Source organism: Oncorhynchus clarkii, chromosome 3 (genome assembly GCF_045791955.1).
Source record: "Oncorhynchus clarkii lewisi isolate Uvic-CL-2024 chromosome 3, UVic_Ocla_1.0, whole genome shotgun sequence".
In the NCBI taxonomy this organism is placed as follows: Eukaryota; Metazoa; Chordata; class Actinopteri; order Salmoniformes; family Salmonidae; genus Oncorhynchus; species Oncorhynchus clarkii.
In genome coordinates, this window is record NC_092149.1 from 61736846 (window position 1) to 61749181 (window position 12336).

The 12336-nt window shown below is 36.7% G+C and overlaps 1 protein-coding gene across 1 annotated transcript; it reads left to right on the forward strand.

Annotated features, from left to right (window-relative positions):
* Positions 1–25: 25 nt before the first annotated feature.
* On the forward strand, positions 26–11805 carry LOC139400830 (very-long-chain (3R)-3-hydroxyacyl-CoA dehydratase 2-like). The gene is made up of 7 exons (XM_071145441.1): positions 26–244; positions 1843–1960; positions 2824–2842; positions 3433–3521; positions 4130–4251; positions 8211–8389; positions 8795–11805. The coding sequence occupies exons 1-7, from the start codon at positions 120–122 to the stop codon at positions 8872–8874; spliced, it is 732 nt and encodes a 243-aa protein (XP_071001542.1). The 5' UTR covers positions 26–119; the 3' UTR covers positions 8875–11805.
* The last annotated feature ends 531 nt before the right edge of the window (positions 11806–12336 follow it).

A 12336-nucleotide genomic window follows, 5' to 3' on the forward strand; every position in this document is an offset into this window, starting at 1 on the left:
GCCCAGTTTACGCCTTGCATTTCCTGATTTTGTGGACTGATTAGAAGAGTAGCTCTGCCTGATTGCTATTTTCTAAGCATCTGGCACACTAATCGGGCAGTGCCAAGTGGGGTTCAGTCATGTCAGCACCTGCTATGGGGACCACGAAGACGGCTCACAGTGATGTGGCCCCGAAGAAAAAGAGGGGACCGGGTGCCCTGGCTACGGCGTATCTGGTTATATATAACGTGGTTATGACAGCTGGGTATGTACACAATTCTGATACACTTCCTGTTTGACGAGAATGGGGTGCAAGCGTGCATGATCTGTCATAATTAATGTTATGGGAAGGCTCGTGCCTGCTACGAAACTCGATCTCCGAACTGTTTTTCTGGCCATTTTGCTCAATAATGCTTGTATTTTGGAAATAATGATAGGCTAATGATTAAATCATTCCCATGCGAACAACTCTGCTTCGCTGGCGACACGTTGTCGATAACTCGTTTCATTGTGCTGCCTTCAGCGACATTGCAGCATATAATTTCAGTCAAACACAGAATTTATGTGTTGTTACTTTGTAACAGCCTCCATCGGAAATGTATCAATTGTCTGTCTTTGGTTACAGTTAGTTCTAGTGCTCGCCTACAAAACACCGCAATTAGCTATGTTGCCTAGAGTTGCAACTGTAATCGCGTAAATAATCAGTCAAAAGTTTGGACAAACCTACTCATTCAAGGGGTTTCCTTTATTTTTATTATTTTCTACATTGCAGAATAATAGCGAGGACATCACAACTATGAAATAACATTGCAGAATAATAGTGAAGACATCACAACTATGAAATAACACATATGGAATCATGTATTAACCCAAAAAGTGTTAAACAAATCAAAATATATTTTAGATTTTTCAAAGTAGCCACCCTTTGCCTTGATGACAGCTTTGCACCCTCTTGGCATTCTCTCAAGAGAATGCCAAGCGTGTGATGACAGCTTTGCACACTCTTGGAATGCCAAGCGTGTGCAAAGCTGTCATCAAGGCAAAATATGGCTACTTTTGAAGAATCTCAAATCTAAAATATATTTAGATTTCTTTAACACTTTATTGGTTACTACATGATTCCATATGTGTCATTTCATGGTTTTGATGTCTTCACTATTATTCTACAATGTAGAAAATAGTAAAAATAAACAAAAACCCTTGAATGAGTAGGTGTCCAAACTTTTAACTGGTACTGTATGTAATATATATCATTTTAAAAAGGCTGTCATTATGTACAGTAATAGCTATTGTTCTTTATGCGTACTGCATGTAGTTTTGCAACCACCATTTGTTATTTTTTTATTTTTAATATAAATAGTTGTTTTGGCAAAAAAAGTTCTGACAGTATTTCTGATTTCACTCAGCATTATGATACAAGTTGTTGTGAAAGAAATTGCACAAGTGCAAAATGCTGGATGCGCTCCTGTCCTAACATTTAGGTGACGTTACAGTATACTCTCCCTCTCCCGTTCCTGTCTGGTGAGGTGATATTTTCCCTCTGTGATACTTGCTCTGTTTATTGAGCACCAGCTACAACGGCTACACCGTGCCTTTTCAGGGGCTATATAGCCTGCTCAGTTTCTATTACTAACTTTAGTAGATTAATATCTATCACGTTCAAAACCTGTCACTCCTACCAATCACGACTATTCAAGAATATGACTGTGCAGATGCCGCTTCCATCTAGGTATTAGGCCTACGTTCTGTGTGGTTGGACTGTATTTCCACCCAGAACTCCCTGGAAAATAGTGGCAGTTGTTACTGAGTAGACTATCCTGGCTAAATAACTGAAATAAACATGAAATGTGTGTGTTCTTCCAGCTGGCTGGTCATTGCTGTGGGCCTGGTGCGGGCCTACCTTGTCAGAGGCAGCTACCACGGCCTGTACTTCTCTATAGAGAAACCCCTGAAGTTTTTCCAGACCGGTGCACTCTTAGAGGTGAGTGGATGTAGGCCAAGCCTCTGTTGTAGGGCCTCAGGGTGAGACCTGGGTAATGTTCATTAGGTACACTAGTAAAATATTATGCAACAGAAAATGGAAATCTGTATACTTTTTCTTATTTGACAAGTTCAGGTAGAGCCCCCTTTATGTCACTTCCTTACAAAATGGTTTCTCCCCACTGAACAAAATCTGGGATTTTATTCAGAGCACTTAACAGGACAGCCCCTTATCGCTCTCTGTGTGTGGTGCATTTGGTAAGTCCCCTACTGTATAAATACAACTTAATGGCAGGAATGTTCAAGCACATAGCACTGATGTATTTTTAAATAGAAACTCCTCCACAATGACTGGCCTTGGCCTTCCCCCGCTCCCACCTCTGTGCTACTTACAGACAGCACAGAGGCCTAGCAGGGTGTTAGTGTGATCCTCTCCAGCCATACTGTAACACAGAGGGAAGGGATTAGGCCTAGTGGAACTCAAGCTCAGTCTACATGTTGCTCTTATTCCAACTCCCTCCATTCATAAAAACACCTTTAAACACTGGGCATTTCCAGTGATTATGTTTTGACTTTTATCTAGTCCTTGACCAGTAGAATGAACTGTCTTGGTGTACATATCCACTATCATAGGATTGACAGACTACATCTTATTGCCATATTTAACCTTGATTCACTAAAGAGAAATATGAATCAGCTGTGAGATCAGAGTTTATAATTGCATACATAAAAAAAAGTCAATTAGTCTCAAACTCATGTACTGACAATCTGTGTGGAGATACAATTAATTGCATAAAATATTTACACTGACCATATGGTGTGACTGTATTTATGCTGAGTGTTTTTATTTTTATTTCCGTTCAGATATTGCACTGTGCAGTGGGTAAGTTGAAGTTCCTCCCTCTTCTCATGGTCAAAGTTGTGTAGTCTCTACCGGTCATGTGGACATAAGCCCTACTGAGAGCCATTGCCTCAGATAGAGATAGCCTTTCCAGGCTGCTAAGATAAGCCTGGCCTGATGGTACTAATGTGATAACGAGCATGACCCTGCTCCATTGTGTTCGTTGCATTCCCGGTTCACAGTCCACTAATTATCGGGGATTTGAGGCTAACCCTTACCTTCATTATTGCAGCTGTCTGTCTCTGTCTGGACATGCGCTGCCCTCTGCTGGACAAATCTAGACACTACACACATGTATCCCACAGCTTAGTCAGTGTAATACAATGAATTTTGTAACTGGAATTGGTGTGCTCTATTTTTTGCTATCTTATATCAGCTTTTGTGTGCTGTCTACGAATTAATAGTCCAACACTTGACATACTTTTGCACACATTTAAAATATGATGTCTTCTCTTTTCTTCTCATCATGTATTTTGCTCAGTATCACTGTTGTGAAGTGGTAAAGCTGTATTTTGAAGTGATACAGTACATATCTTCTAATGTGATGATCATGCTGTGTTCTCCTGCTCCAGGGATCGTTCCATCCTCTGTGGTTCTAACGGGGTTCCAGGTGTTGTCTCGGGTCTTCCTCACCTGGGCTGTGACACACAGCGTCCGAGAGGTACATCTCTTCTTCATCTAATCATTCAGCCCCCCATTCACCAATTATGGAACTAGCCATTTATTTTCCAGATAAGTTTCGTTTGTTTGATCTGTTGGGATATCAGGATGAATCAGCACTGTGAATTTGAACATTTGAAAGCTAAAATATTACGGAGTGAGACAGTAAGAAATATTCCAACTTTATAATATGTGGTCATGGTTTCAGGGGATCAATGCCCCTAGATGTTGTCTTCATCCCAAAGAAAGAGACTTGCTGATGCCTTAAGGTCTGTGAGCCTGAAATAGTGAACATGCTTGAAGCCAATAGGGTGAATAACACTAACATGTTTGTAAGGTCTGAAACGCTCTACTGCATATGTGTGTTTGAGTATTTGCAACTATGTTAATTTACAGAGAATGACTTTTGCTTTAAAATCTTGTGTTTACAATTCTCTCTCTCCCATGACATGCAGAGTTACAGCGTAGTATAGTTGGTGCAACAAACTGCACAGTTCTGCTATAACCCCTCGGTCTTCCAGTTGAATGAATCTACTACAAGCTATTGCATGCTAGCTTTGAATTGTCTGCCCAGTCTCACCCCTGTCTGTTTGTCCTGTCTGATCCCAGGTCCAGAGTGAAGACAGTGTCCTGCTCTTCGTATCGGCCTGGACCATTACAGAGATCATCCGCTACTCCTTCTACACCTTCAGTCTGCTCAACCACCTGCCCTACCTCATCAAATGGGCACGGTAAGAAAAGCTCCCCGCTCCTCCTGTTGGCCAACTGAATGAGAGAGGCACTCACTTCACATTGGAAAGAAGTGCTGTAGAATTACTTTGTGTGTTAAATTCAAAAAGGGGGTTAGAGCTATAGGACAGACACTTCAAAACCTTATTCCTTATGATTTATTATTATTATTTATTAATGTTATTTAATGTGTTTCTATGGGCCATACTTTTGACTGGTACTGTATATACAGTGGGGCAAAAAAGTATTTAGTCAGCCACCAATTGTGCAAGTTCTCCCACTTAAAAAGATGAGAGAGGCCTGTAATTTTCATCGTAGGTACACTTCAACTATGACAGACAAAATGAGAAAAAAAAGTCCAGAAAATCACATTGTAGGATTTTTAATTAATTTATTTGCAAATTATGGCATTTGGCATTTGCCAGAGAACACCAAGATTGGCAAATTCGCCACTGGCGCCCTGTGCTCTTCACAGATGAAAGCAGGTTCACACTGAGCACATGTTACAGACGTGACAGGGTCTGGAGACACCGTGGAGAACGTTCTGCTGCCTGCAACATCCTCCAGCATGACCGGTTTGGCGGTGGGTCAGTCATGGTGTGGGGTGGCATTTCTTTGGGGGGCCACACAGCCCTCCATGTGCTCGCCAGAGGTAGCCTGACTGCCATTAGGTACCGAGATGAGATCCTCAGACCCCTTGTGAGACCATATGCTGGTGCGCTTGGCCCTGGGTTCCTCCTAATGCAAGATAATGCTAGACCTCATGTGGCTGGAGTGTGTCAGCAGTTCCGGCAAGAGGAAGGCGTTGATGCTATGGACTGGCCCGCCCGTTCCCCAGACCTGAATCCAATTGAGCACATCTGGGACATCATGTCTTGCTTTAGTCCAGGTCTGGGAGGAGATCCCTCAGGAGACCATCCGCCACCTCATCAGGAGCATGCCCAGGCGTTGTAGACTCGTCATTTTGACTTGTTTTAAGGACATTACATCAAAGTTGGATCGGCCTGTAGTGTGGTTTTCCACTTTAATTTTGAGTGTGACTCCAAATCCAGACCCATGGGTTGATACATTTGATTTCCATTGATCATTTTTGTGATTTTGTTGTCAGCACATTCAACTATGTAAAGAAAAAAGTATTTAATAAGAATATTTCATTCATTCAGATCTAGGATGTGTTATTTTAGTGTTCCCTTAATTTTTTGGAGCAGTGTGTGTGTGTGTATATATATATATATATTTATTTATTTATTTATTTATTTATATATTTATATAAATATATATATTTATTTATTTATATAAATTTATATATATTTATATATTATATTATATTTATATAAATATAAATATATATATTTATATAAATATATATATATATAAATATATATATATTTATATATATTTATATAAATATATTTATATATATATATATATATTTATATAAATATATATATATTTATATTTATATAAATATATATATATTTATATAAATATATATATATTTATATTTATATAAATATATATATATTTATATAAATATATATATATTTATATTTATATAAATATATATATATATATTTTTATAAATATATTTATATAAATATATATATATATATATATTTATATATATATATTTATATAAATATATATTTATATAAATATATATATATTTATATTTATATAAATATATATATATATATTTTTATAAATATATTTATATAAATATATATATATATATATATTTATATATATATATTTATATAAATATATATTTATATAAATATATATATATTTATATTTATATAAATATATATATATATATATATATTTATATAAATATATATATAAATATATATATATATATATATATATATTTATATAAATATTTATATATATATATATATATATATTTATATAAATATATATTTATATATTTATATAAATATATATAAATATTTATATATATATATTTATATAAATATATATTTATTTATTTATTTATATATTTATATAAATATATATAAATATTTATATATATATATATTTATATAAATATATATATTTTTATAAATATATTTATATAAATATATAAATAAATATATATTTATATAAATATATAAATAAATAAATATTTATATATATTTATATAAATATATAAATAAATAAATAAATATATATTTATATAAATATATATATATATATTTATTTATTTATTTATATATTTATATAAATATATATTTATTTATATATTTATATAAATATATAAATAAATAAATATATATTTATATAAATATATATATATATAAATATTTATATATATTTATATAAATATATAAATAAATAAATAAATATATATTTATATAAATTTATATATATTTATATATTATATTATATTGGTGGGGGAGTTCTTTGATGCTTTACACTAGAGTCTCTGTCATTCCGAGACGGTGGAAGTAGGGGTGCGAGCATCTTGAGAGAATGTGACTGCGCATTTAAGAACCGCGTGTAAACGGCCTATCTTTTCTGCGACATAAAAGCTCACAGCACATAAAATATGCATCTAATACGAACTGAAATATTATCAGAAACGTGTTGGATTGTTTTCACAGGTTTCATATCCTTATAACCGGTCAAACTGATGTCATTTGGAAATCTTCCACTGAAAATCTTTTAGCTGTTTCAGATTATTGCATTTTCTCCCCGGTCCCTAAACGTCCTCCCTCCGCGAGATAAGCAGACATAAGAGAGAGAACTTTGTTGATTTCAATTAGATTATTGATGCGTTTATTCTATCGATTTAAGGCATTGTTGTGGTGAGTTAGGCTTTATTTAGTCTTTTAGGGCCCCTTCAGATTATTCACATTTTAGTTTTAACCATAAACTGGCACACCTGATTCAATTAGTCTTGACAAATCATCAAGGCTTTGACCCATCGAATCAGGTGTGCCAGTTTAGGGTTAAAACAAAAATGTGAAACGTCTGGGCGGGCCCCGAGGAGAGGGTTGGGTAACCCTGTTCCAGGGCAACATGTAATGACAGAAGAGTTGCCTTCTAATTATTATAGGCCTAGACAAGTTGACAAACAAATGTCTTCCAAACATCAGAAATTATAAGAAGATATCTAGTAAAGAAAATGTTTTTAATCCCTTCTAAAAAATTGTTATGCCATTCCTGCTGTCATTATATAGTGCCTTCAGGAAGTAGTCATACTGACTTATTCTACATTTTGTTGTGTTACAGCCTGAATTTTCCAAGAACATGTTTTCACTTTGTCATTATGGGGTATTGTGGGTGAAAATAAATAAATTCATAAATGTTGAATTCAGGCTGTAACACAACAAAATGTGGAATACATCAAGGGGTATGAATACTTTATGGAGGCACTGTATATGTTCATAACAGAGTTATACGGGGCTGTATATAAAGAAACCTGGGCGTGTACGACACTCCATCCATAATGTGTTTTCTCAGTCTCAACCATGGCAACAAAGGCCTACTCATTGGGGAGGACCTTTTGTTGCCTGGTAGCAAATGATGATGATTCTTCTAATGTCAGCCAATGTTGTGGTGCTTCACTCTTTTCACTTTCAGTTGACTTTATAAAGACAGTTTGTGGTACATGACAGGTAGAGGAGCTGCACGATATGGACAAAATATTAAATAGAAACATTTTTTATGAATATTGTGATAGCAATATGAGAAAACAAGAGTCTGAACTTGGGCATGACAACAAATGAACACGTCTGGGAGGAGTAGTTTTCTATCAGAACATGCTACCCAAGTCCCTATTAGAATATGCAGTTGCACAAACAACATGCAGCATAAGATCTGGGCCACCACCACTTGTCACCATGAATTGAAAGTCAGCAGAATGAATTTGCTACAGTAGTGATATTGCAGCCTCTTTCAATCTGGATATTGTACATGTCCATATTGAAATGTACTCCTTCCATCCTATCTCCAGGTACACATTCTTCCTAGTGCTGTATCCTATGGGAGTGACAGGTGAGCTGCTGACCATCTATGCAGCCCTGCCCTATGTGCAGAAGACAGGTCTCTACTCTGTCACTCTACCTAACAAGTACAACTTCTCCTTCGACTACTACACCTTCCTCATCCTCACTATGGTCTCCTACATTCCACGTAAGTCTCTGTCTTTCTCTCTTTCTCTGTCTCTCGCCACATTGCATCTCCCCTTCCTACTCGCTACAATAGTTCACTGATTTACTATTTCAGTAGTACACCAGTGATGTGTTGGATTGAGTATGTAGGGGAGATGCATTTCATGAATTACAAAAAGCGAACATCTAGACAAGCGAGCACTAAGTGTGAAGTAATGCATTACAATTCACTGTAAGATGCTTTGCGCTGTGAATTCTAATGCTCTACCTTGCACTTAGTGCTTGCTTGTCTAGATGTGGGCTTTTTAAATGTTGTGAAATAACTCATAAATATGTTTTAAGGTGTCTGTACTTAATTCTGCATATGATTCTATGGTTACTTGTTTTTTTTTTATCTGACTATGTTGTCCTCCCGTTGTTTCCCCAGTGTTTCCCCAGCTCTACTTCCACATGATGCGTCAGAGAAAGAAAGTCCTGGCCCACGTGGAAGAGTACAAAACAGAGTAAACACAGCAAACACACGGCAGACTGATCACATCATGCCACGGGGAGGAGTGGAAAAAGACGAGATAACCTTTAAAAAAAGAAAAAACATGCCTGACCAATTAAATATGTCTGCTTGTTGAAATACCAAGAAACTCAACTCTTTTTCAGATCAAGAAAATAACATGGGGAATGGGGATGATCGATCTAACAATGGTTCTTGCTAATCAGTTGGTTCGGTTTTGGGCTGTTGCCTGGCTATTAAGATGCTCTTGTCATTTACAATATACCAACTGCTTTTCGTTTTCTTTGTCCGTAAATGCAGTTACCATGTTATCAAAATGCTACTTACTCAAAAACTGTTTTGTAAATGTGATGATGATCCAGTTCCGTTGCACTGGACCCTTTGAGAGGCAGCAGAATGCTGTGCTGTTGCCTGTGACTCTGGTCATAATGTGCTGAATGCACTGATACAATCAATGCCTTCTTCTCTCATAGTTCAGTAGAAGACAAACACTAGAACCCCCCCCCCCCCCCCCCCCCCCCCCCTTCTATCACTGGGTGCATCCCAACTGGAAGCCTATTCCCTATATAGTACTATTTAGGGAATAGTGTAATTTGGGATGCTACGATGCTTTGTGCTCAAATGAATAGTTGTCCTTTGTTAGGATGGATGGAGGGTTCCATATTTGTCTGACTCAACGGAGGACTATGCCTGTTTAAGTAATTTATTTCTGCGACTAGTTTTTTCACCTGCAGAACTTCTGATCACATTCCATTTGGTGTAATAAAGCTTTTCTTTATTCTGTGCTTTACATAGTTTTGTTTTCCAATACTTATTTTCAAATACTCAACTAACTGCAGCAATTCAGTGCTTATTGTCATAAGATAGCTTTTTGCTTTTATGTTTTGGATTTTTTGTGTTGACAATATTTGTTAATAATTTGGACCATTTGGGTTTCTTTAGAATCATATTATGTTGATTGTGGGTTGGGTATTGATTTGTAAATCTTTGTTTGAAGTAGGGGTAGGCCTCCATGACCTAGAGTGGATAGTATGTCGATAAGCCAACCAGTTTTACACTTACTTTGCTTTCTTGTGTATATTTTCTGAGGGAACTCATTTATTTACTCAAGCTTTAAACTTAAGGTGGTTCTCAAATTGTCATGGTGTGATGTTGGACCAAGACACTGGTGGACATTGCCTGGAAAACATGTTGAAGGGTTAACCACAAATGAGCCAATACTCACACTTTTTATTTATTGACTGTTTGTTCTGAACTACAGTAGGGTGCCAGGACATGCACTGTCAGACACTGGGCTCCCGAGTGATGCAGGGGTCTAAGGCACTGCATCTCAGTGCTAGAGGCGTCACTACAGACACCCTGGTTCGAATCCAGGCCGTGATTGACCCTATGGGACAGGGCGCGCACAATTGGCCCAGCGTCGTCCAGGTTTGGCCGGTGTAGACCGTCATTGTAAATAAGAATTTCTTCTTAACTGACTTGCCTAGTTAATTAAAGGTTACATTTAAAAAATAATAATATAAAAACAGGACGCTTGCATGGACACGAGTCCATTAGATTAGAGAGCTTGTAGTCCTGCATGGACTATGACTTAAAGAGGCAATCTGCAGTTGCTACATTTATTTTTGACTTATAAATTAAAGCTATATACATACAATAGGTATCTTGAAGAATATAACGTATAAATGCCTTATGAGCTTAGTTCAACTGTTGTACCCCATCAGAACCCAAAATATAAGCTTGTTTTACTCCAATATTTGTTAAAAATAGAAATATAAACAAACACTGTATAAACTCAAAACATCATTTTGATATCATGGATGATCAGTCCTTGTATCCATAGCCCTGTCTATGAATTTGAAAGTTGTTACATTTCTCCATTCCTCAGCTTTTTACCAAAACAGTTGTGGGGTGCCTGCTTTGTTAATGTTTCAACTGCGGACTGGCTCTTTAAATCTAATAATGTAGAGAGTCAGGCGTTTGCGTGTGTGTGGTTCAGAGTTTTCGTCCACCTCTGACTCAGGAGAAGGTAACTGAGTACAATGTAAAACCTTAACGGTTATCAATGTGGATGCAAACAGTAACTGCACTGCATTAACACTGAAAACTCAAATAATTTGGTTTTAGTTTTGCCTAATAAATTGTTGTAGAACCAATGTGAAAGACAAACTAGATTTTGTGGACTTTAGCTTAATAGAAAGTGTTGAGGTTGTGTTGTGTTTGAGTAGTGATCACCCTTTTGCTTCCATGTCTGTGGGACTGCATCTCACTGCATGCAGTTTTAGACATTGATCAGGAGTTGCCTGACACTGGTATTGCCCTGATGCTCTTTGGGATGTGTAACAGTATGTTTATTATATCCTGAATTACGCTGTGAAAGGCCTACACTTTGCAAGGGATTCTTCCCCGACATAATGTTTGTTTTCCTCCCATTCTTAAAATGTCCTGCTGTCCTGATAGTTGAGTTCCTATGTTTCTGTTCTTTGTTGGCCTAACATGTAGTCTACACTCTTATGAAAGAGATGAGCAGCAAGGTGAACTGAAGATGCCTTTAGTACATCAACAACCACCCAACATCCCACCTAACTTGATTTAACATTGCCCTGGGCCTACGGTATCGGAGGATGTTTTGTAAGCATGGCCAGGATTGTTGGAAACTTCCTCTAGAGGCAGGAGTGCAACTCTGTAAAATTGCATGTAGGAGGAAATAAATGTCCATTCATCATTCGAAGTGATGATACTTTGGTATAACTTACAGTATGGAAAAAGCATGCCACAATACTACTCTACACACTGGTTCTACTAAACAAAACTACAGTATGTTGATCTTTTTGATAAAAAAAATGTTTTGCATGGGACCAGCAAACTTTGTATAAGTATGATTAGTTATATAACTATATATTTACAATAAACTTAACATGGAAGCAAAAGAGATTTCCTGTTTTTTCTCTGTATTTTGATTCTTGTTTTGATTATCTACATCTATATGGACTTCTGTGATCCAATTAGTGTACTTGTGTTGTATGTCTGTCCTGTCTGTCTGTCTGTGTGTTATTATTTTACCTCTCACATGATGGCAGTAGTGTTCTACACCAAAGCTATGTATGCTAATGTTGGACCCTTTCACCCTTGGTAAATACCTTTATTCAGTAATTTTTTTTGCAGGTGCCAGTGCAGGTGTGGATGACTGTGTTTAGTGTTGTATTAGGATCCCCATTAGCGGTTGCTGAAGCAGCAGCTACTCTTCCTCGAGTCCACATAAAACATGAAACATGACATAATACAGAACATCAATAGACAAGAACAGCCCAAGGACTGAACTACACACATTTGCAAAATAATTTGATCCCATAATCAGATTCCTGTTGTTCAATATTGACCTTATTCCCAATGGATAACCACGACCCCGTACATCAACACAGAGGACAGAAACACATGCTGATGCTGCATGCAGGCCAGGG